The 26,355-nt window shown below is 38.0% G+C and overlaps 1 protein-coding gene across 1 annotated transcript in view; it reads right to left on the bottom strand.

Moving 5' to 3' along the window:
• Window positions 1-1,022: 1,022 nt before the first annotated feature.
• The window catches only part of LOC142106908 (sacsin-like), a 53,754-nt gene continuing 28,421 nt past the window's right edge, over window positions 1,023-26,355 (bottom strand). Inside the window, exons 6-8 of the mRNA XM_075189960.1 lie at window positions 21,916-23,320; window positions 21,227-21,315; window positions 1,023-12,043 (exon numbers count right to left, since the gene is read on the bottom strand). Of these exons, the coding sequence (XP_075046061.1) occupies window positions 1,245-12,043; window positions 21,227-21,315; window positions 21,916-23,320 (12,293 nt within the window). The 3' untranslated portion in view covers window positions 1,023-1,244. The remainder of the gene's footprint in view (window positions 12,044-21,226; window positions 21,316-21,915; window positions 23,321-26,355) is intronic.

Genomic DNA, 26,355 nt, shown 5'->3' with positions numbered 1-26,355 from the left:
ACAGGCCCCTGTCTCAAAAGACAAGACCATTTGGGAAGTTGACTGGTGAACCATCTGGTCCACTGTGAGTTTCCAAATCCTAAATCTCCTCCCTGATCAAGGAGAATACCTGTAAAATATATTATAAGTGTTAATGGGTTCCCAGTAGGTTATAGATATATGGAACAGCTTCTGATCAATATTGGAGTGGCATATCTGGTGATCCTGCCCTACGGTTGACCGGTTTTAGGACAGCATAGCCAATCTCATCAGCGCCATCACTATAGTCTCAATCTCTAAATGCCCCTGGCCTTCTCTCATTTGACTCTCATTGGAGAGGTTGGATAGGAACTCTGGTACTTGACAACCATGGAGAAAATCTCTGCATATTTGAACAGTAAATCCCACAAATACTCCCAAATCTGGTGCGATGAGGCGAGCAGTACGTAAGAGGGAGCTGTGTGTAGGTTGAGATGATGAAATGGGCGCAAAGACTCCATTTTCGGTTAGTGGGGAGAATAACCTGAGAATGGATTGGGGAGTACAGAAGAAAGTAGGTGGGGTATGCAGGGCCTGCATAGTTAGACAATGAAAGTGCCTGACTGGTTTGCATAGGTTTACTGCATGTTTTGCACCAAAATGCAATATCAGTAAACCATCCATGACTCCAGGATGGCAAACATTTTCACTTCAACTTTTTGAGGATGTTTAAGTGAATATCTGAAAATATAGTTAACACTGGTTTTTACACAATAATAGCTAAAATTACCATTACACCAATGGATAACTGTGCTATACTCTAATGTGATATGATTGGCTAGTGTGTGTGTCTACATGTGTGAATGGCTGACTACTATTAGAATAATATGTAACTATATGTACACTCAGCTAAATGTTAGTATGTGGTTGTCACTAACATTTACAAAAGCAGATTAAGAACTTCCCTTCCTTCTTTTGCATGAATGCCTTTGGCATTTTACACTGAGCAAAAGGAGAAGTTAGAATTAATCTATGATAGGAAAAGGAAACAAGGTCACACTGTATGTATGCATGACAAGTTTTATTGTACTTATATTGGAAAACTACTACACAGCAGTCAAAATGAAAATAGTATCGAAAATAATATATACACACACACACACTGTATAGCTTTATAAATTACTCAAAAAGAAAGTGTAAAATTAATTGCAACAGTGGCATTTTGGAAAAATAGGAATGTCATCACTTGAAGTCATAAAGGAAATGGAATGTGTTTTGAGTACTTCTTATTTGAGTACATACATTTGTATTTTCTGTAGAACAAGCTTAGCAAGAGCAATAACCTTCTCTTCTAGATCTGCGGCACATCTATCATTGGGAATGCCAGGTGGTGTGTGGCCACTAGGGTATTGTGTTTTTTGTTTATCTACTCCATATACTTCCATTTGTAACACATGTTTACGAATGCTGTTGAGACTGGTACAGTAGTTGGATACCTTGCACGCTAAAGATACTATACCACAACCCTTGTCCATTTTTCCAAGCTTAATATACTGTGCTGCAAATAAAGCCTTTTCTACAGCTTGATGCACTTTGTAAAACACCCATTCTGTGTGATGATGACCAACATCATGTTCTGCAGCTTTCAGATCACACACTGCTTGTCTGAACCATCGCTTAGCCTCTTGAGGTTTTGGTCTAGTAGGATTGCTGTAGTATCCCCAAAAATCATAATTACATCTGGTACTACTTGAAAAGTGTTGACGATTTTCCTTGTGTTGGAAAGCTTCTTCATCCCATTCCGCCCAAAATGTAGAAGAGCCTCTGGAAGTACTGGAATGATAGGTTGAGTGGCAATGGCTCGATTTCTCACCAGCTTCCAATTTTTTGATCCTTTGCTGAAGATATTTGCAAATCTCTGTTGAAATGTTCTCTTGGCCAGTGTTTTTGTCTGGATGGTACTTCAGGTAAAGCCGTCTTATTGCCTTCATTCGTTCGACAGTAGGTAATCCCCAGATTTTGCTTAAATGTAGATCAATCTCTTTTTTAAGGTCTTCCATGGATGATGTATGCCATTTTTCAGGAATTTCTTCTAGAGGTGGTGGGTTCTCAAGCACAACAAGAGCTTTCATGCTTTGGCTTACAGACCTTTTGAAGTGATACAAATCAAGTGCGCTAACATCAACCATGTTATCTGCACCAATGTTTATGCGATACATTTGAATTTCACAGCTGTCAAACATTATATTTTCCAGTTCTTCAACAATTATAGCATATACATAGGATTTGTCCAAAGGATTCATGTAGCCCACATAATCATTTACTCTGAAGGTATTCAAGATGCTCATGTCCAAACAATCATACCATTCACTGGGAATTTTTTCTCCAGGATTTGGAAATGAAAATGCATTGAAGATTTCAGTGTTATGGATCCATATATTATGCTCTTTCAGCACTTCAGTTATTTCATCAGGATGTTCACAGACAAGCATTTCCTTAACAATTTTTACATATTTTTCTGTTAACACATTTTCCATTTGATTGTTAATTTGGTTTGCAAGAGCATCTGCCAATTTAATAATCGTCCTTGCCCGCATTGATTCACTATGTTCAAGATAAACTTTACAACGGTTTTCCTCACATTTTATTACTTGAACTGACTGTTTGACTTGAGTGCCATTGAGTGGCTTATTTTCATACATAAGAGTAGTTTGTACCTGAAGACAACAGATTATCTCTAGCTTTCCAAATATAATGCTACACTTCCTTCGAGCCTCCTCCTGACTTATTTCTCCACTGCTTTGGGTTCGTAGAAGGCAAATCAGACCATCATGAAACATTGAAGAAAGAAGTGTTTCTGTTAATTTTCTTTTAAGCGGGCAGTCTCCACCATACGTGCAAAGCTTTAGCGAGCCAAAATTAAGAGACTCTTCTGTAATGTCAGAAAGCATTCTTGGACGAATATTCACAGGTAACAGATTTATAAGATTTTGTTGTTTGTATAAGTCATGAGATGAATTGTTTTCAATGTACACAAACTTGAATATACACTTCAATTTTTGTGTTGTAGTGGCAGAACGACAATTATTTAGAACCAGACCAGAGGACTCATAGAGTTTGCCATCAATGGCTGGAAGATAAAGAGGATTGAGGTTTTGAATGTCTTTTGCCTTTTTGTCTTCCAGAAGACTAAAAAATTGTCGTGTAGCCTCATAGACAGTCTTTATGAGATTAGGGTGCATAGACTGTTTGTCTAATGTCTCTTCATAAATTGTTGAAAGAACATTTGCAAAGTGAAACACAGAAGGCTCAGCCTCAACTCCTACTTTTTGGAAAAATTGACTATAACATGCAAGCAGTGAAGGCAGCTTGTACAGGTATGGCTGAAGATCATGGTCATTGTGAAGGTTAAACACAACATGTTTTTTTTCTACAATATTCCTATTGTTATCTACTAAAATGAATGGTACATTCTCTAGAGGAGTAATGTCAATGTCTGTGCCTTTTTTCTGAAAAAAATCATAAACTGTTTCTAAGACAGTACGCCTCACATTTTGTATTTCTCTGCCATCACATGGAGCTTTACATACATTTTTGACATTCTCAATTACCTGATTAATAGGTGGCTGATGCAGAACTCCACATTTACTCAAAAATTCCTGCATTTTCTTACTACATATTATTTTTTTTATTAGGGACATGGATGTCCAAACCAATGGCTCATAACTCTCTGTTGCTAGTAGAGACCCCTGAAGTGCAACTGTATTGACATTCTCAGTGAATGATGGATGCAGCGCTTTTAAGGAATCTTCGACATTGAAAGGAATGACAAATGCAATGTTTCTTACTTGATCTGCAAATCCGCTGGAGAGTTTATCCACATCCATAGATAGCAAATACTTAAACAATGCTTCAGCCTTGGGAATTAGCCATTTTAAAGGGCATTTACCTTTTGAATTTTCTTCAATCTTAGTTGCAATTCTAATAAAGTCATCTTCTGAAAGGGAGTATATCATCCCTAGACTTCTCAGAAGACTGTTGAATTCAGATTCCATATTTTCAAACATCTTTGACAAATCATCAGGGATAAACAATTCCTGGAGTTCAAGTGTAGCAAATATTTTCACAGTTTTATCATAAAAGTGTGATGCCTGTTGAAGTTTTCCCTGTTTGTCTCTGATCAATTTTACAGATTTGAGGGCTTTGATAATATAGTCTTGTTTATTTTGGAAATCTTTCAAACGTTTCAGGTTCAAAACTAACCTAAGAAATTCGCGTAATTGATTGTCATTGAAGGATGTTAGGTGAAGGAGGAGGAAATCAGCAACTAATTCCACATCATTGATTAATGGAATACCTATGCATTCACCAACTTTCTTGTTAAGAGGATTATTTTTAAGGAATATTGTTTGTGGGTCCATTTCAGATAGTCTAAAAGATTTCAGGTCAGACTCTGTGTCAAGAATATATTTCTTTTGAAAGATGTTTAAGCATTGTCTTTTCCCCTGATGAGTTTCAAACAATGGTAAAGATTGGAGATTTTGTGTTAGAAATTGTTTGTTTTCTTGTGATGACAAGTTAGATAAGAATTTCCACAGAAGCATGTCAAGTTCTAAATTTTGCAGTAATTCCCAGTGAAGATCACTTCTAGAACTTAGCTGTTTGAGTACCAGTTCAACATTTTCTGTATCCAACAGATGACTCTTTATGTAATAAATAATTTTCTCAGGAAATGCAGATTCTAATGTAGGGAATCCCAATTTGAACAGGTACTTGCCAACATCATTGGTGACTGAAGAACAAATGTTTTTGAGATGAGCAAGAGGAAGGATGTCTTTTTTCAATTCTATTTGAAAACAGACAGGCACAATTGCCCAGTAATTATACAGAAAAATAATTTCATCAAACAGCTGTTTTTGCATTTTCAGCTCCATCATTTCTATTTTACTTATAAAGAAACACCATAGTTTTTTAAGCCAGTCACCTTTCTCTTGTGAAAGTGAAAGGCAAGATAAATGTGTTGTAGTAGGAGATATTTCATGCATTGGGCCTAGGTGATTCTTTACTAAAATGGCAGAATTATTAATTGTTAACTCTTTGAAGAAACCGTCTTGTACCAGAACGTGACTATGGAAGTCATATCTTGAAAACTGGCTACTTTCTTCTGGGAAAAGTGTATGGAATTCTGAAGAAAATTTTGGTTTACTTCTATCAAAAATGTTAAGCATTCCATCCACTGTCACTAGTAGAGGAACTCCCTGCAGATCTAATGTCTTTTTTCTAGGCCAATCCTTTAGACAATAATTTAAAAGCAATTTACAACTTTCCTCATCTCTAAGAAGAGACTTACGGACAGGGGCAGGTAGGGTATTACCTTGGGGAAGTAGATGAATTTGTCTCAAGAAATCACACAGGGTTTTGGGGCTTAATTCAAGAATATTTACAGCAGCTGCTTTAAAGGCTTTACCCAGAAGATTTTGAAAACCTCCAAAAGCCAATCGCATGTTGATATTATGAAGTATATTTTCAATATCTTTACTTTCTTCTGGGATGAGAAAAAAGGGTTCTTCAGTGATGGAGCTTTGCCCAATATGTGACCACTCAATGGCAACGACATTTTTGCCAAATTTCTCTTTTTTCTCACATACTTTGTAAACTGGAATTAATTGCATTTTCTTTTCAAATATAGTCAAATAGACTGTATTAACTACTATTTTCCACTGAGGTGGAAGAGAGTCTGTAACAGTGGGGAAGAAATCTAGGAATTTATTTAGAACTAGCTTGCAGGAATCAAAACATTGAACAATGCGTGGTTTATGTTGAGTTATCTCTTCACGCAGGCACTCAAGAAGATAGCAATACAGTGGAGCTGTAACATTTGAGAGAATAAACATGTTCCATGCAGTCTTTGGGCTATCACCATCTTCTTTGCAGATGTCTCTACGTGCCATGTCCACAATAAAATTTGCATTGATGTGTACAGGAAGACCAGTTTCTACAGGAAGAGGCAAAGTACAGAAAGCCCTACCTTTTATTGAATTATTGAGAGAGGCAGCTATAGAGCCATGAGGAATAAGCGTTTGATGTAAACTACTTGAAATTTTCTTTAAAGCAGTCAAGTTATCATTGCCTTCAATACCCAGTTGCCTAACTATAAGCCAGTGGGTTGTACTTTTTGAGCTGCTGTGTGTTATTTCTGCTTTGAAAGATACTCTGAGTGGTGAAGTCTCAGACAAATGTCCATTATCCTCAGCAGACTTGCAAAGTCTCTCTTGAAAAGAAGATACTCTTTTCTCATGGATATTGTCTATTTTTGTTTTAATAGAAAGGACCTCTGTAATATTTCCACTGTTTGAAATTTCAGAAAAAGTTATTTTTCTAATATTATTTAAGAACAGAATCAAGCTGTCTGAATCCTTATCTAAAGCCTCGCACATATTTCTGATGTCCTGCAGAGATGAAGTTTGGTCACTGATTTTGGACTTCGACACTGTGTCAGCCATCCTTAGTGGTAAACGGAAAATTGTGCCCTCTTGAAGTTTGAACACAGAAGGTAAAAAAGTGCGATACACATCCTGAAAGTTGACCTTGAATTCATTGTTCACAGTGAACATCCCACCTGGGCTGGTATCATCAGCTGTTTCCAAAAACATTTGGTTAGGGTCAAAGACACACATAATGGTGTCACCAGTCACAAAAGAAGGACAATCAGTTATGTGGTATACTGAATTAAACCCAAGTCCAAACTTTCCAGTTTTGTCTAAATTATTCTGCTTGCCACCTATACCTAGCTGTTGAATTCCATCAATATCTTTAGAATGAAATTTTTGGTTGTTGAAAACACAAAGAGCAGGGCCCTGTAGTGGATACCATTCAACTCCAAAAGTGTTTTGTTTTTCATGTGTTCTGCTGTCCAACACAAAGTGAATTTCAGTAGCCTTAGCATCATCTGCATTCTGAATAAGTTCCTTCAGTATATCTTGTTTTGAAGAGTATTCCTTTATAATGTTCTTGATGCGTGTGGTAAGTTCTTCCCTCGCACCAAATTGGGAAACCCATTTAGAAAGATTGGAAACTTTTAATTTTTGAAGTGTACGGTGACATTTTGTTTTGATTCCCATTGACACCACAGTTCGAGGAATCTGGTCATGGCAAAAATTAACTTCTTCCTCACAGGGAAGCCAGGGAGTGTCATTGTAAAAGATTTTATCCACATGGCGCAATATACATTGCTTGTCTGGCACAAAAATGTGCTGTTTGTAAAATGAATTGCTTAAATCAATATCAGGTACTTTGTGTATACTGTGGTTAATTAAATTTAATGCTATTGTGAGTTTGTCTTCTGAAAGAGGGGTTCCTCTATGCTTCAAAGCCATCTTTTCAAGGGCAGAAATGTAATGTTGAAATGAAAATTCTGTACATATTCCAACACAATCCCATAGCTTATCAAATGCTTCATAACGTTTTGGTAGTTTATGCAAATAAGGGAAAGCATCAAAAGGAATTCTGTGAGCAATCACATCCAGTGATACAAATTCATTATCAGCATAAATAAAGGGGAGACAAATCAATTGCTCCTTAATATAATCAGCCTGGTTTGGCTCCCTTTCAAGTAGTTTATTCAAATAATTATAGCACTGTTCTGCTATTTGAAGTGTTTCATGTGGGTTTAATAAGTTTTGTAATCTGCATGTTTGTTGCAGTTGAGATATCACAATCTGGAAAGAAGGGGCATGATCAAGATTTAGGAATGACAACACGGTTTCAGACAATTTCGTACTTCCCAAGTGTTCTTTGCTTAGGACTGGTTTAACCATACAGACAAGAGCCTTATGTTTATAATGATAAAGGTCTTTTGATTTCATTAACATTAGATCTTTTAGTCGGGCAATGATTCTTTGAGGAGGTACTGCAGGAAGAAATATTATGTCTTGGAAGTCTCTGTTTTGCATATTTGCTTCTTGCTGAAGTAGATCATTTAACAGTTCCAATATGCAACCTATTTGTTGTAAAGCCTTGTTTTCATCATGTTTCCATAGATCTCTTATTTTGCAGGCTCTCATCATAAGTTCTTTCATAGGCAATATGTCCTTCAGCATACCTAGAGTGTGTAAACGCTCTAATCTCTTTGGTTTAAGAAACTCTGCTCCTTGAGGAAAACATCCTTCTTCAGGTTCATACAGTGCTGACGCTTTTCCCATTGGATGCACCATCTTTGCAATAAACTGTAATTTGCCATGTGAAGATGATGGAATGCAAGGTTTTGAAATAAGTAAATTGTCCAGTGCATTATTTTGCAGATCAATTGCATGTAATATTAGGACATTTCTGTCTTCTGTGTCTAAAGAGTCCAGGTTTTCAAATATTATATCCCTGTAGAATCTTACACAATTGTAAACGTTATTGTCTAGCTCCTTGTCACAATTACTCACTCTGAAGCTATTTCTTACCCATCCAGGGAGGTCTATAGCCAAGTATGGCTTTTTAAGAATCACGGTAAACATTTTTTTTGCAAGGCGTTGAATGGTCTCATCCTTGATATTTTCAAGCTCTAGAAAGCAAGCATGTTTTATCGTGCAACATTCATGACCATTGCTAAATAGAGCAGGGAAGGACTTTTCAAATCCGAAGGCTATTGCATGGTAAAAGCTTTTCACCACTTCTGTTAAATGAGTGTTGACTTTTGTGATGTCTGGCCAAAATGTATGATAGCAGTAGTCATGTATGTTACCAATCTGATTTAGTTTTTCTAACTGTGATAGAGCAGTTAGGACAGATAGTAGTACAGCATCACAGAGTAGTGTCTTATTCCACTCACCCTTTACAGTTGTATCCCATAAGTTTTTGCGATTTGACATAACTGAAAAGGTTCCATTTATATGAAAAGGAAGGCCAGAGGAAACAGGAAGGGGGAGGAAACAAAACACTATTCCATTAAAGTCAGCTAAATCAGGAGTCCATTTTCCAGTATTCTGTTTTTTCTTTAGAGGAAAAGCAGCTCCACCAACTGGGAGGGAAAATATTTTTTTGTTTTGCATGAACATTTGAAATGATTCTTTGATCCCGAGGCTAGATTGTGTAAGGTAGTATTTGTCATCACTTGTCATTTGCTGCACAATAATTTTTATTATATTTGAGCTAGTAATGTCCAAGCCATCTGTATTCCTGCCTAACTTTTTAGACACATTAATTTGTTCTTGTTGTAACATAGTATCCAGAGACACATTCAGTCTTTGGACATTTTCTTTTTGAAGATGCACTTTTGTTGACATTAGTTCAGGATTATAACTATCATTAAGATAACTTAAATGTAATTCTTTTACATTTTTTAAGAAAATAAGGGTATCTGTGGATCCCTCAAAATCTTTCATAAATATGTTTAACTGTTCTTCACTGAATGATTGGTTACAGATATTGGATTCCACAGCTTCTTCTTCTGTACGGAATGGTAGGCGGAAGAGAGTCCCTCCAAAGTAAAAAGGCTGCGTAAGTGTGCAACCAAATACATTGGAGTATGGCTGGAATTGGTCAGAAAATTTTTGAAGCACTTCAGGATTTTTCTGGAGATCCAACTTTATTCCCGGATTACTACTTTTAATGTGTTTCTGCAAGTGATTCCCATTTGGGTCAAATATGAGAACTTGTGATCCACTCATAATAGAAGGCACATCTGTAACATGGTACACAGTGTTAAAACCCAATCCAAATTTACCAATTTTCTGCACCTGAGTTTCTTTAGTGGCTGCTCCAATACGGGTTATATTGATAAAATCCAGATCTGTGAACTTACTGTTATTGTAAGACCACAGAGCAGGTCCATGACAATTTGCCATTCCAGGGTCTATTAGACTGTGACGGATCTCAGAGTTCTGTCTCATATCCACTAAAAATTTGCAGACTGTGGCATCTGCATCATCTGCATTCTGTATAATTTCTTTATAGAGTTCTACATGTTCACTGTATTCTCTAAGGATATTTTTGATTCGAAGAGTCACTGGTTCAGATGGCCCGCATGGTTCAAAATACTCTGGGTTTAATATCTTGGTGCTCAGAAGCTGAATATTTAGATACCTTGCTGTTGCCATAGAAATGTCTTCATGTACAATATTATAGTCTTTATAGTCAGAGGTACCAATTAAACATTTCTCGTCCATGTCACAGTACAGGGTTTTAGAAAGTGATTTTAGGCTAAATCCAGTGCTACCAAATTGTACTGGTATAGGGAGATCATCAGTTCCATGTACAGAATTTGCTTTCATCCAGTCCAAGATAGATACTGCAAGCTTCAGGTCTTTGGAAGTTTCAGATTCAGAACATCCACTGTCTATACGATGTTTTAATGTATGTAGTATTTGAATCACCTCATTGTGTGATAATGTGCTTTTCACACCACAACTGATGAAAAGACATTTGTAAGTTAAAAAATCAGATGGTACTTTTTTCACACTGGAACTTAGATTTAAGCCTTCAGGATAAAATAAAACAACCTCATTTGGGTAAGAGAAGCTATCGCCATTCCAAATCCTGATTTCCGCAAGAACATCATTAAACTGGTCAATATGATCTTGCATGTACTTGTAAATGTCATGGAGTTTCCTATAAAAGGAGTATTGGTCCATTTGCCTATAATGTAGATTGATTGCTTTAAGATTTTCCACCACTTTTTCTGGAGGAGGTGGGTCACTTAGCCCAAGAATGTTACTTGCCTTTTCATTAAAGCACTTTGTTAAAGACATTGAAAACTCCACTATGTTGCAGTACATCATATTTCGCACATTTTTTGGTTCACGGAATACAGTCTGTGGGTCATTAGCATTAACCGGGACCCAGGAGAGGCTGCAGAGTTTTTCTAATCTGTGTTTGTTAAACTGAAATAAAACCGTAGTATCATTGCAAATCTTAATAAGAGCTGCAGCTTTTTTTAATGGTGAAACACAAACTTCACCTTGATTTAATCTCTGAGCAATTTGTAAGACATCATCTGGTTTAATGTTATGTATGGAATCCTGCAATCCCAAGATTCTTAATGACATCAATATTGAATCCTCGTGATAGTTTTCAGGTGGAAATTTTTCTGGCTCAAACAACTCTTTTAATATATCTATCGTAGGGTCAAAAAGAACAAATGTTTGGTACAGTTTTCCTTGGCAAGGTATGAAATGAAGATTTTTGCACATTATTTTCAGTTGGCCATTCTGATTAAAAAGCACATATCCATTCCTCAAAATCCACAACATTGCTTTTTGTGCTTCTTCCGGATAGCAAGTATAGGCACCATTTGCAATCCCTTTTACTATCAGTAAAGCTAACTCAGCAGCATTTAGTAATGTAATGTTCATCAGCTGTAGTAGCCTTCGGTCCAATTCATCTCTGCACTTTATGACAATATCTGGGAACACCAAGGTTTCCTGTACAACTGGGACAGTGGTACTATCTATTGCACTTAGGTGACTGGCAGCCACCAATTTAGAGACTGGGAATGTAATAGAGAGGGCACTGCAAAAGACTGGCAGTTTGCACAAAATATCCAGTTCAGAGGAAGTAAATGAGAATGCTTGAGAAAGGAATTCGCAAAAAATCTTTATGTTTTCTTTAGGAGCATCCATAAATATTTTCAGAATCTGGTTTAGATTCAAATTGGAAAATGTTTGTAGAATATTATTTGGTGTGAGAGCCAAGATGTATAGGTGCAGGTCTTTGTGCCACAACCAAGAATTCTTGTATCGTATTATAGTGCAACCAACTTTCTCCAATAGTACAGTAATGCAGTCAGCCAAGATGTGTCCATTACTGTTCTGAAGAAGCAATACTGTCTTTTTCTTCAGCCGTGCAAGGTGAATGTCAGATGAACTGTCAGTAATTAGATTTACTGGCACTATTGGTTGGTTCTCAAATAAATGTAATATGTTGTCATATCGCTGAAGAAAGGACCACAGTGTAACAATCCATTGTATCGGTGGATTATCCAAACTCCCTGGATGCCAATTAACAGTATCCGAGCAATTGCACCATCTCTGAGGAAGAGCATCACATAGCCTCCTGCATATCACTTCTTTATCCAAACACACAAAATTCTGGAACGTCCCTAAAGAAAAAAAAACAAATGTTACATTTCAAAAAGCACAATGACGAAACAGATTTTAAGCATTTCGTTTTTTTAATGTTGTTATTTGAAAATCTTTAATGAACAATTACCAAAATGATATTTGCATCAATATGAAAAATGAATGTTACATTTCCGTACAGTTGCTGCAGTTAATGGCTGAGGATGACTCATCACAAATGTTGTTAGCTGGTATGCAAGATATCACTTTTAATACGTTCCCTTTCATTCAAACACTGCCTTCGGTTTTTCTAATCCTTTACCTATTTTTATCGCTGTTGAGAAAAGGTGGTCAAAACAGCACACCATATATATCCGAGTTAAGGTCTAATAAAGATTTATAGAGAAATAGAATTATGTCCAGTTATTACAAAATCTTATTATGCACAAAAAAATTCTTACACTTCACAGATGCAGATTAACAATTGTGTTGTGTTTATTCAATTTCAGCAAGCACAACCAAATTATTCAACTAAACCTCTAAGGGCCCGAGTCATTAAGGAGAGCAAAGCATATAAAAGGAGTAATTCTGTACCTGGGCAAAACCATGTTGCATTTGAGGGGAAGGTAAATTTAAAATGTGATGGCCGATATATAGTTGGGGTAGGGCATGTCCTAGATCAACTTTAAATTTCTGTGTACAAATAAAGCTATCAAGTATATGGGGCATATTAAATTGTTGGCGTTACTGGCCAAAGTAACGCGGCGCGTGCACTATTACCATCATTACGGTAAAAGTGCGCGTAAATACCGTCATTACAGTAACTTTCATGCTGGATTTCAGCTCGCGGCTCAGGGAGCTGCGAGCTGAAATCCGGCTTAGTATTACCGTAATAATGGTAATACTTTTTAACCCGCGGAAAACGGGAACAATTGAATATGCCCCTTTGTGTGCTACATGAAAAAAACAGACAGTATTTAACTTATATACAAAATAATGAACTAATATGCACCCCTTGCATTGTAACATGGTTTTATCCAGGAGAATACGTACTCCTTTTTTTGCCTTACTTTCGTTAATTAATTAACCAGATGGGAAATATCCACCTTCAGGGGTACCCCAGAAGTAACATGACCACAGCGGATACAGTGTTTGACACTAGCAAAAAGCAGTGTGAGCGTCTGAGAGCTCCTTTCAGGTACCCCATGGAGTAGCTGGCTTGGAAAGACCCTAGTATCGTGAGGATGGGGGGGGGGGGGGGGGGGTTCAGCATGGTGCAGTGCGGTTAATTGGGAGTGTGGCTGTAAGAGACGATAAGACTGTATGGCAGAACAGTCCTAGGATGAGGTGATGTTGTGCCTCATGAAATGAGAGACCCTGGATATTGGGGATGTTGGATCTGTGAGGTCGTATTCTGCAAGCGGGTGAGCTGAAATAAGTGAGAGGCCTGTGTGATTCAACCTGTGTATACCTGTGGAACCACTAGTCCCAGCAGCAGCAGCTGATATGCAATGTGCTATCAGTTTATAAGTACTGTGCAGAAGTGAGTTGGAGTAAAGAGAAAGCATTATTATTTGCTGAAGCATTGTGCAGTAGGGGAAAGCGTTCAAGTTGCAAATATTCTTGCACCCATTATGCTATTCTGTTCTGGAGGAAGAGGAGTTGAAATAAAGTACGTATTTCATTTTTTGAACTAAGATGGCCTGGTGCCCAAATTTCATATTCACACTGCACCATGCACACACTAGTGTCCACTCCACATCATAATTGTTTTAAATGCCCGTGTATACAGGGGGGGGTTGCTATGGTACGGTTTGCCTGTACCCACTAGCTAGCAGGGGCAACAAAGACATCCTGTGTTAGGCCATCAGGGGCACCCTTCACAGTATATCAAGGATTAAAAAAGGAGCTTGGCTGGATCGATTTAAAATGGACTAATAAGAATGAAAAAACAGTTTCTGATTTCTCCAATTAAGTTTTTTTCTCCTGCACATAGAAATAAAGATATCAGGCTCTTGGTTAAGATCATCCACTAATGACAACTTCACTTATCAGTGAGGAATTATCCTTACCATCTCCCCTTAAACTGCCTAATTTTCCACATCTAATGTACCTCATTAAGAATGTTGACTCCCTGCAATAACACACGTTTCTTCCGGACATACCTTACCCCGCACAACTGCAAACTGAGGTACTGTGCTTAGACTATGATGATAGTGAAGGTCATTTATGAGGATCAAACAGTCCCTCCATAGCACAAATAGCTTTGGACCTACTGTGCACCTTTATTTGTGCAATGCATGGAAGTTGTATGGAAGTTGTGCAGCAGGTGCCTTGTTTTGTTGAGAAGTATCAAGTGACATTATTAGATGAAGATAAAGGGGTGGAGAGGGCACCTTTTTTTTTTTTAGGGGTATTCATTGTACAAGGAATTCATTATTCCAATAAGCAGCATGCCACAGGAATGGCATAGAAACTAATACAAACATGGGTAAAACATACCAGCTCTACACACAAATGACCGGGAATCAGGCAGCAATGATACGCAGTATGCTGCCTAATAAACTTTAATTTTTGTGTTGATTCAACACACTTTCTGCCAGGCTCCTCACTCTGCCATCTGAGGTGAGGCACTCATGTTGTTTAATGGCAGGAGTCTCACTACTCACAAAGCAAATCCCAATTAACTGTGTGGGTTTGGAAACAAAATTGTTAAGGTGCCTTAGTATGTGTGAAAAATGGAAAAAGCAAGAATAATTAATTATAGTGTGACTGTGTAAGAGTCTATCCTTATTACTGTGAATTCATGATAGTAAGGCTTTTTACAAACAGCAGAAGATCCATGCCTGCAATGATTCTTTATTCAAGTACATCTATCTGTTCACCAACATCATTTCAAGGTGCTTGTCCTCAACTCAAACACTCCCCACAACATCAATATATGCCTGCATTTTCAAGGTTTTTTTGGATCTTCCACAAAGTGCACTCACAGTAAAAAGCACAACTTACTTAGATTTTAGGGCCATCCCTTCATTAAATTCAAGTTTTAATGTTTCTCCTAAAAACCTGGCAAATGCAAAATGCGTCACACTAAGAGTATAGGGACAGGATTGGATTTCCTGGCACCTCTGACCAGCCATAAAATTCAAGTTCTTTTGCAGGGAAAATAATCTGTGCAACTATGTGTTTGTGTGGGTTTTCTCTGGTTTCTTCCCTCAGTCCAAAAATATACTGGTAGGTAGGTTAATTGGCTTCTGATAAAATAGACCCTAGTGTGTTCATTTGTGTGGTAGGGAATTTAGAATGTAAGCTCCAATGGGGCAAGTACTAATGTGAAGGAATCAATATTCTCTGAAAGAGCTGCATAATGGGGTGGCGCTATACAGATAAATGATAATACTAATAATAATTTGATAACTACCACCAAGAAATGGGGAATGCCCCTCTAAATGCATCTTATTCAGTTCTTGCAATTTAGATGAATTATGCAAGAGTAGTAAAACAGTCTCAGCCCACATTAAGTATGATAGTTGAAGTAAAGAATGTGTTAATGTGCACAGAGGTGATCCACTAAGGTGATCATGCATTTATCTCAGAATAAAGATGTAGGACACAGAAATGTTAGTTAAAATCACGTTTAGAATATATCATCAAACTTGATGCAATATCTTAAATGGCAATATCAAAAAGCAATGTCACAATATATCAAATGGAAATAACATTATTATTATTATAGGTGGATCACCTCTGTGCACATTTACACATTCCTTTCTTCAACCATCATACTTAATGTGCGCTGAGAGAGTTTTTAAACTCTTGCATCATTCATATCTGTGTGGCGGAGGAGACAGCTAGACAGCTCCATTTCTCAGTCCGAACAGCACTTACACTCATACTTAGAGGAAGCGCTAAGAGGCACAAAAACATTCTTTTATTTATAGGGCGCAACAAAGATCTGCAGTGTTGTACATGGCAGTAGTACATACAAGGCAGACATAGTCCACATAAAAAACAAAAGCTCACAAAAATTATAGTACAAGTAGAACTGAAAAGCTTGGATAATAAATACAAGTAGTAATACAAGAAGGGTAACATAAATCAAGTTTCAAAAGGACAAATCCCAGTTAATTACAAGGATGACAAAGGTAGCAGAATGTGACAAGGGAGGGGTAGGAATCAAGTAGGGGGCATGAGAAAACAAGAGGAAAGAGGGCACTGGTCATGAAAGCTTAAAATTTAAAGGTTGGAATGGAAGAATGAAGGGGTGACACATAGAAGGGAAGGAGGAGGGGGGTGGTAGAGAGTGGATATGCAGTGGTCTGGTAGGCTTTGGTGAACAGATGAGTTTTCAGGGAGCCTTTGAAGCATTGGAGGCTGGGGGAGAGTCCGATAGACTGATAGAGCACGTTCCAGATAAGGGGAGCGGTGAAGGAAAGTCTTGGAGGTGGGAGTGAGAAGTGGTAATCACAGCGGAGTAGAGGCAGCTGTCGTTGACTGAGTGGAGGGGGCAGAAGGGAGTGTGGAAGGAGAGGAGGTTGCATATGTACGGGGAGAGGAGCGTGCAATAGCTTTGTATGTGAGGTTGAGGAGTTTGATTTGGATTTATAGGGGATGGGGAGTCAATGGAGGGATTGGCAGAAAATAAAACAAAGATCAATATTGTCACAATGTTAAGGAGAGATTGAAGAGGAGAGAGGTAGGTGAGGAGAAGGCCAGATATGAGAAGGCTACAATAGTGCAGGCATGAGATGATAAGACGGTGGATTCATGTTTTGGTGGCATCAAGGGAGAAAAAGGGTTGAATCCTAGCTATATTCCGGAGATGGAAGTGACAGGATTGGGAGAGGGATTAGAAGTGGTAAATGAATGAGAGAGAGAATTCAAGGGTGACACCCAGGCAGTGAAATTGAGGAACTGAGGAGAATGTGGTGTTGTCAGCAGTGCGGGAGAGGTAAGAGGGGTGGTGACTTGTGAAGGATGGAAGACAATGAAAATAATTTCAGTATCCCCGATTCACTTTTATCCACTGGAGAGAGTTCTGAATCCATAAAAACAGCAAGCAAGCTAACAATAACGGATAGACAGATGATGATTGAATTGTGTAGTACAAGGTTAAAGTAGATGCTATGTTTAGTTAATGTTTCTTTTTGTAAATATGGTCACCTGTGTCAATAAATTTAGTAACGCTGATTTGTACCTCAGTGCAGTATGTTTATGTGTGCGAAACTAAATATTACTGTGGATTTCTCAGCTGTTGTTCTCTGGCGATGGTAGCCACTATATCGATGACCAAAGCGCAGACAACACTTACCCCGATATAAAGTACTCTACCCGTGTAGAGGTGTATTACAGTGTATGTATTAAAATTTTACTTAAACTGTCGCGGTTTATTTTGAGAAACATTGGAGATCACCTTATATAATGAGTAATCTGTACTTTTTGTTTTATATCATTGTACATAATTTGCGCGTATAATGATCCTCCCCATGTACAGCACTGTATCCTAGTAACATAGTAACATAGTAACATAGTTGATGAGGTTGAAAAAAGACACCAGTCCATCAAGTTCAACCTATTTTGGATCTCCTGCGATCCTGCACTTATATTTGAAATTAATTCAGAGTAGGCAACCGCCCATCTGTTTCAATTTTGAAAATCCCCCCAGACTCAATATTGCAATCCAATTTTTACCCTATATCCACTACTATCCTTTATTTTAAATTAACGGTCGTATCCCTGGATACACCTTTCCGCTAAAAATTTGTCTAACCCTTTCTTAAACATATCTATTGAATCTGCCATCACAACCTTCCCTGGCAATGAATTCCATATCTTGACTGCCCTTACTGTAAAGAACCCCTTCCTTTGCTGGTTGTGAAATTTCCTCTCCTCTAACCTTAGGGGATGACCACGTGTCCTGTGTATGGTCCTTGGGGTAAAAAGTTCCCATGAAAGCTCTCTGTATTGACTCCTAATGTATTTGTACATAGTAATCATATCTCCCCTTAGGCGCCTCTTTTCTAAAGTAAACATGCCTAAACTGGCTAACCTTTCCTCATAACTTAATGACTCCATACCCTTTATCAATTTTGTCGCCCTTCTCTGAACCCTTTCTAGTTCCAAATTATCTTTTTTATAGAGTGGTGCCCAGAACTGTACTGCATATTCAAGATGAGGTCTTACCAATGATTTATACAGTGGCAAAATTACACTGTCTTCCCTTGCATCTATGCCCCTTTTTATGCATGCCAATACTTTGTTTGCCCTTGCAGCTGCTGCTTGACATTGAGCACTATTGCCAAGTCTACTGTCTACGAGCACTCCCAAATCCTTTTCCATTATAGATTCTCCCAAATTAATTCCATTTAATTTATAGATTGCGTTCTTGTTTTTGATCCCTGAATGCATAACCTTACATTTATCGGTGTTAAACCTCATATTCCATTTAGCCGCCCAATCCTCCAGTTTATTTAAGTCCCTCTGTAGAGAAGCTACATCTTGCTCTGATTTTATTACCTTACAGAGTTTTGTGTCATCTGCAAAAATAGAAACTTTACTCTCTAAACCATCACCAAGGTCATTAATAAATATATTAAAAAGGAGTGGTCCCAGCACGGAACCTTGAGGAACTCCACTTAAGACCTTTGACCAATTAGAAAATGTTCCATTTATCACAACTCTCTGTTCCCTATTCTCTAACCAGTTTTCGATCCAAGTACAAATTTTGATTTCTAGACCCAGTTCCCTTATTTTGTAAACCAACCTCTTGTGTGGCACTGTATCAAAGGCCTTTGCAAAATCTAAGTAGACCACATCTACTGTCCTGCCCTGGTCTAAGTTTCCACTAACTTCCTCGTAGAAACTAATTAGATTAGTTTGACATGACCTATCCCTCACAAATCCATGTTGATTCCCACTAATAATTTTATTGCGTACCAAGTAATCCTGAATACTGTCCCTTAAAATACCTTCCAGTAGTTTCCCCACTATTGATGTCAGGCTTACAGGTCTATAATTCTCTGGTTGTGATCTCGTCCCCTTTTTAAACAACGGCACCACATCTGCTATTCGCCAATCCCTTGGTACTGAGCCTGATGAGATTGAATCTCTGAAAATTAAGAATAGCGGTCTAGCTATTTCCGAGTTTAATTCCATAAGGACCCTTGGGTGTATGCCATCTGGACCTGGAGCTTTATTTATCTTAATATTCTTCAGTCGCCTTTGGACTTCTTCCTCTGACAACCAAGTATTAATTAATGGCATGGTTTCATTTCCATTTTTATGTATTACTCCTGCCATTTGTTCCTCTCTGGTAAATACTGAAGAAAAGAACGTGTTTAATATCTCTGCTTTTTCCTTAGTATCATTTATCAATTCACCCATCTCACTTCTTAGTGGTCCTATATTATCTTTTTTAATCCTTTTGCCATTTATATACTTAAAAAACTTTTTGGGGTTTGTCTTACTTTCTTTTGCAACGTGCCTTTCATTTTCTAATTTCCTTTTTGCATGTTTTATTACATTCCTTGTACCTATGGAAGGACTCCTCTGACCCTTCAGACTTAAACAATTTAAATGCACGCTTCTTCCTTTGCATTTCTTCCCTTACCTTTTTATTTAGCCACATTGGTTTAGACTTAATTCTTTTACATTTATTTCCCATAGGAATGAACTTATACGTGTATGTTTCCAACAACATTTTAAAGACAGCCCACATTTCTTCCGTATTTTTTCCTTCAAAGGCTTTGTCCCAGTCTATGCTCTTTATAGACTCCTTTAGCATATTAAAATTTGCCTTTTTAAAGTTTAAAGTCCTAGTTGATCCCTTATACTGTTGTTTCTGGAAACTAATTTCAAATGAGACCATATTATGATCACTGTTTCCCAAGTGCTCCTTTACTTGAATATTTGATATTACGTCTACATTGTTTGTTATTACTAGGTCCAGTATAGTCCGGTTCCTAGTTGGTTCCTCAACTAATTGGGACATGTAATGGTCTTTTAGCGTGCTCAGAAACCTATTTCCCCTAGCTGTACCGCAGGTCTCAGTACTCCAATCAATGTCCGGATAATTAAAATCCCCCATAATTAAAATTTGACCTAGTTGTGTAGCCTTTTCAATTTGCTGTAGAAGTTGGGCTTCCTCAATCGTACTAATATCTGGCGGTTTATAGCATATCCCTATCAGAAACTTCTCTGAACTTTTTCCTCCGCTGGATATTTCCACCCACAATGCCTCTATATTATCACCAATATTCTCGTATATAACTTCCTGAATACTTGGTTTTAATTCTGGCTTAATATAAAGACATACTCCTCCTCCCCTTTTATTTACCCTATCCCTCCTGAAGAGAGAATAGCCTTCCAAGTTGACTGCCCAGTCATGTGTATCATCCCACCAGGTCTCAGTAATACCTATAATATCATACTGCTCATTCATTGCTACTAGTTCTAACTCCCCCATTTTACCTGTCAGGCTTCTTGCATTTGCAAGCATACACTTAAGTCTATTGGCTCCCTTAGGTATTTCTTTTTGCTTTAAAAAGGGCCGCTCCTTATCGGCTATGCTTCCCTTTCCCCCCTCTCCACCCCCTTTACTCTTGTTAAATTCCTCCTTACTACTCTCAATGTCTATCCCATAAATACTTGCTTGCCCCTCCCCCCCGGAGCCTAGTTTAAAATCTCCTCCAACCTTCTAACCATCCTCTCCCCTAGCACTGCAGCCCCCTCCTCATTCAGGTGCAATCCTATATCGTCACTTTATAAATAAAGGATAATAATAATTGTATGCATGCGAGTTCCTCTTTCTGTGGTTTAGATAATACAGTGTTTCTTTCCTGGTCCTATGCTGTATTGTGCGCTAATGTTCTACTTGGGTCAAGAAAGAAATGTGCATGTCTCCCTAGTTACATTTCACAAATGCTAATATAATGCACTGTCTACTTGTACAATGCAGCATAAATTATTTAAAATGCAGCATTTGCTACAAGCTACTATAAAGATGGAATAGCGCATAGATTTTGTGAATCCATATCACACAAGCTTTCGTACACTAGAAAAGCTGTACGCATTGCTGTGTGCGTATAGAATTATAAAATGCCGATACCAGATTTACACTGCCCTTATGATGTTTTACTATCTTCAAGACCACACATATTCAAACTGCCTTTAACCATGAAAAAGAACATTTAGAAAAAATATATAACCAATAAAAATGTACTTACTTGTTCTTCCAATTTCTGTGAGGAACAGAAGTAAATCATTGGGTAGATCTTTTGGCGTAAATCTATGTGCAATTCCAGGTAATAAAATTCTGACAAAAGAAAAAGAAATAAGTTTGACACATTTACCTTAAACAGTGAGGATAAATACACCGATCCCATCATAAATAATATTTGTTCTGTGTATAGCAGAGAAGGCCAAACAGTTGTTCAAAATCTACCAGTAAATTGTCGCACTTGTTTGTACACTTTTGGCTGGCTTGCTGACAAGCTTAGAGACTATAGACACTTATTACTGGTGATCAATTCCCACTGGTTATATAATGAAGTATAATGAAAACTTTGTTGCATGGTTTCATCAGATAATGACTTTCTTATACTCATTACACACAAGTCTGCCATGTATTTTACTTCTTTTCATTAGCTGTTTTTTTTAAATCAGATGTGGCATCAGGATATCATAGGGTAGAAGACTGTTCCTTAGGTTTAATATGAAATCACCGGAACCCCTGGCTTCCTCCACTTGCTCCGAAGACTAGAGTTCAGCATAACGGATCAGTAGGCATCAACAGACCCTCTCTCATACATACGGGCCCCATAGCCATTACAGGGACCCCTGGAGAGAGCATACTTCTTTGGAAAGATTAACTACATCTTCATAAATATCAACACCCCTGAATTAAATTCCTTACCTTGGAAATTCTTGACTGTCAATGTAAACCATGCCATTTGCCTCTGTGTTTTGGAAGCTTGTGAATTTACCATCAGATAAAGGCAACAGCTGAAGGTTCAGTAGCTCATTATATTGTCCATCACTGATGACATACTTGAGGAGCAACAGTTTTTTTTCACTTGGAAAGACAAGCCTGTCAACCGTATGCAAGACCTTTCTCACAAGACACGGCGACACAACATTCAATCCTGCAATGCTACTCTTAGCTAACTGAAGCATTGAGTAGACATGTCCTGGGACTTTAACAAGTGGGACTTTGAAGAGCAGAAGCAGTTCCTCTAAAATAACACAGACTTCATAATTTTCAAAATGCAAGAAAACAGCTTCCGTTGCATCTATCCACTGGGTTTTGTCAATTGTCTGACATACTTTCTCCTTCACCAGCGACAGGGCTATCTCTTTTACAAGGTTATGCCATATGCCTTTATGTATAGTCTTCTCTGGGTCTGGCCAAATGCTGTATGCCATGTCTGCTGACATTTTTGACAACTTTACTAAAGTCACTGCATTCTTTACTGCATATGTGTAAAGTAAAGGCAATATTTGCTCTACCAGGATATGGTTCCATTTAGCAGCTTCATCATGCTGTTGATCAATTTCAAGCCACTTTAGGCCTCTCCTGTCGTCAGTTAGGTCAAAACATCCATTGATGAGGCATGGCAGACCTGTCCGATTTTCTTCCTTGTCTGGGAGTGGCAGAACACAACTTAAACGGCCTCCAAATAAGTCCATGTTGGGCTTAGATAATGGGTAAGCCAAGTCAAGAACAGGCCTATTGCACAGTTTGTTACTTAACTCTATTAGTTCTGGAAACAGATTTCCTTCAACGGTGCTGGCGGTCACCAACCATTTGCATTCTTCCTCTGCTTTTCCAATGCACTTTAGAGAAGTAACTTTAAAATGAGTTTCAATAGCAAGATCAACTGACTCCGTCTCAAATGTTTCTTCAGTACACACATTAACTGTGATCAGAGTTATCAGTACTCCATCTCTGCCAATTTTCTTTAAAGATACACTTTTAACATGACGAAGGAAAAGAAGGCTGATGTTAGCGTCCTTCATAAAAGACTCAAAGAGCTCTTGAACTCTTTCTGTATTATAAATATTGTCCGAGATTTCAGAAGGACATTGACGAAGAGGGAAGCGAAAGAGAGTCCCATTGAAACAGCCAGAATTGAGAATATCATCCCAACAACCTCGACCAAGGGCCCCCAATACCCGTTGGAATGGTTGAAACTGGTCTGTTAATTCTTCTACACATTTACCTCCTTTCTCAATGTTCAACAAACATCCTCCTCTGTGAAGAATCTTTTCCTGTGGGTCCAGAATCCCAAGATATCTCCCACTAAAGATGGCTGGATAGTCTGTGGATTAAAAAGAAAAAAATAAGCAGAGTATCCTTATTGAAATCTATTAGCTTTGGCCCTGCACTAAAATCTATAATTATTTGTATCCATATGGAGGGAAAAGAAATGAGATATATAGTGTAGAACTGGTTTGCACATGCTAACACAATTAAGCTTTATGAACACAATGCATACTACCTTTCTTAGATGCTCTATGGACTTTCTACATGTGCACCTTTTTTGAACCATTATTTATTTATTTTGGGGAATGACACTCAGATCTTCTGATTTCATGCATGCTTCTCTCATAACTAAATTTCTCTTCCATCCTTTCTTGGCAAGCATTACAATGGGTTAGTCCCTTCTATCTTTTGACAGACAAGAAATTAGAAACAACTCCTGGTACCATAGTGCAGCTCTTCCCCTTACCCTGTGTCTCTTCCCATCTCTAGCTGAAGATAGAGAGGAAAAGTAGAAGTTTGTTCTTTTTAGTTTATAAAGGACTTGCTTGTTGGAAGTGTCCCGCAACACACCGCTGGTGATGCAAACTGAGAGGAAGGACTGGCTCCCCGGGTACCGCTGGTTGCTACCTTTGGTAGCAAATGCGGTACAAGAAAAGGTACTTGAATATTAAAAGTTTTAAAATGGCGCACACACCGGTGCAGGTGCTCTGCGCATGCCACGTCCACAGTTAAAGGATGGCAATGTAAAGGATCAGACAGCAGGATGTCGGAACAACTACTACAGGGTTCTTTTCTCCGTGATATCACCTTTGGTACCACAAACAGAGCACAGAGCATTGCCAGCATGATGGAGCCTGCGTTCAATCCCAAACATCCAAAGAGCACCCATTCTTGGTAAATCTCAGTTAGGGTGCTTACTCTTTCTGGATTTTAATTAGTTAGCTGTTAAGTAATAATCTTCAATATCAGTACTCTTGTAGAGCCTGCGGAGAGGAAGAAAAAGTAAAGCCCAGTAGCATAGAGTCTAAAGAGCCATTATCTCTGAATTATGATGGGGTCTTTTGTGCAACATGTATTTCCAGCCCAAAGGAAGCAATCCCCAGCCTCCTGAGCAATTTAAGGAAGTGATAATCTGGATGACTAAATCATTTGTGTCAATTTATATGCTATGCATGGGGTGAGGAGAACAAGGTCAAGATAAGCATTAACTTACAGGACAGAGGCTTCTAGTCAGAACTGGACTCTTTAGAAGACATGGATGAAAACTCTAGTAGTGAATCAGGGGAGATTTATAGAAGAGCCCAAACTTTTTGAATACAGAGATTCTACTCAGGCACATATATGAATTTATGGGAACAAATGAAACATCAACCTTCATTGCACTTCAAAAGTTCCTCTCCGAGGATCGCAATAAAAGAAACAAGAGTTTTTCCTATGCACCAGGTAGTAAAGATTTTAATTCATAGATAATGGCATTATGTGGAATAATTAAGTTTAACCGTAAAAGATAAGAACAAAGGTATCTCTTTAATGATAAAGACACACAGATATGGAGTTCAGTTAAAAAAGTGGACATAGCAATAGCCAGTTTATCAGCCAGACCCCCTATACCTTTAGATAATGGTGGTAGTTTAAGAGATCATATGGATAGGAAGATATAAAGTTGTTTTAAAATGCTTCATATATCCTTTGCAACTACTTTGAAATTAGGGGTAGCTATGGCTTCAGTGACTAGAACTCGGACTCAGGGGTGAGACTCATCATACAAATGTACAGGAAAATATTAGTAGACAACATCTGCTGAAAAGCATTGTATTTATGCAGAGAAGAATAGATTTCCGTTGTGTGGCATCATTAAATGTCATCATCTTTTCAGCTAGATCATGTCTTCAATGGTGGTAGCTAAGAGAGAGCTCTTTGGCTGCGTCTATGGGCAGCAGATGCTCAACTTAACAATAGCCTAGCAATACTCACATTAGAAGATTCTTTATCTTTGGTTATAAACTAGATACCATGATTCACAAGTTTTTTCTTAGGGGTAAATCTAACAGCCGGCTACAGAATCGAAAGGTGAAGTATTTTTCCTCCTCCTCAACTCTTCAAAGATGTAAGAAGTTATATAGCCTGGGAGAAATTACACTACAAAAAGTGACCCCACTGCACCTAAACAACCCTTTCGAGCATACAGGCTCAAAGAAGGAAGCTCAGTTAAAAAGACTTTGCAATGCCTATGGCCTGGCTCAGAATGTGATGTCATCTGCTGATGTACAGTTTAAGAGACATTCTCCACACATCTACTTAAATAAAATGGTCTTCATTATGTAGCATACATGGCTCATTCTGTTGTTTGTTTGCCCTCCCTACTATTATTGCTTGGGTAATCCCATTATAGCATGGAAGAATAAAGTTGCAAATTATATTTACCGATTGTTCCTTTGCCTTCAGATACACCATGGCAGCCCAATTTCAGGAACAACTTGGGAAGCCACTACAAAGCATGGGAAGATACGGTGCTGCACTATACACTACCTGTGGCGTTTCTAATTTCCTGTCTCTACACAAAGATAGAAGGATTACCCCCATTGTAATGGCTGCCATGGAGTATCTCAAAGAAACAACTATTTGCAAGTATACTTTGTATCTGTCAGTACTATTGACCGATATGCTGTATCATATAAACACAGATGAAAAACAGTTAAAACTAGCAGATCATTAGTGAAAATATCTGCCAACTTTTAAAAGGTATGCAATACTGTGAGGTATGCAGCTTTTCCTGTAGGGTTTGGAGTTGCTTTAAAAAGGCTGCTGCAACTTTTGTCTACTTGGCTAATGCCAGTTAGGCTTTTGATTCACAATATGCTGAAAATCTCTTATTGCTGTGTTTTTCTCTTTATGAATTATATTCTCTTGGGATACAAGGATAATGTGACTGAATTTACCGTACCAAGCTAAGAGTCAGTATAAACATTTATTGATTAGTTAGATAAATGTATATAATAAACATTTTTGCTACTGGTTTTGGTTTTCATGAATATATCTTAGTACTTAAAAGGAGTATATAGTGGTATAGGGAGGGCCGAAATGAGGGCA

Source organism: Mixophyes fleayi, chromosome 11 (genome assembly GCF_038048845.1).
Source record: "Mixophyes fleayi isolate aMixFle1 chromosome 11, aMixFle1.hap1, whole genome shotgun sequence".
NCBI classification, from domain to species: Eukaryota; Metazoa; Chordata; class Amphibia; order Anura; family Limnodynastidae; genus Mixophyes; species Mixophyes fleayi.
This window is presented reverse-complemented; position numbering and strand designations above follow the sequence as displayed.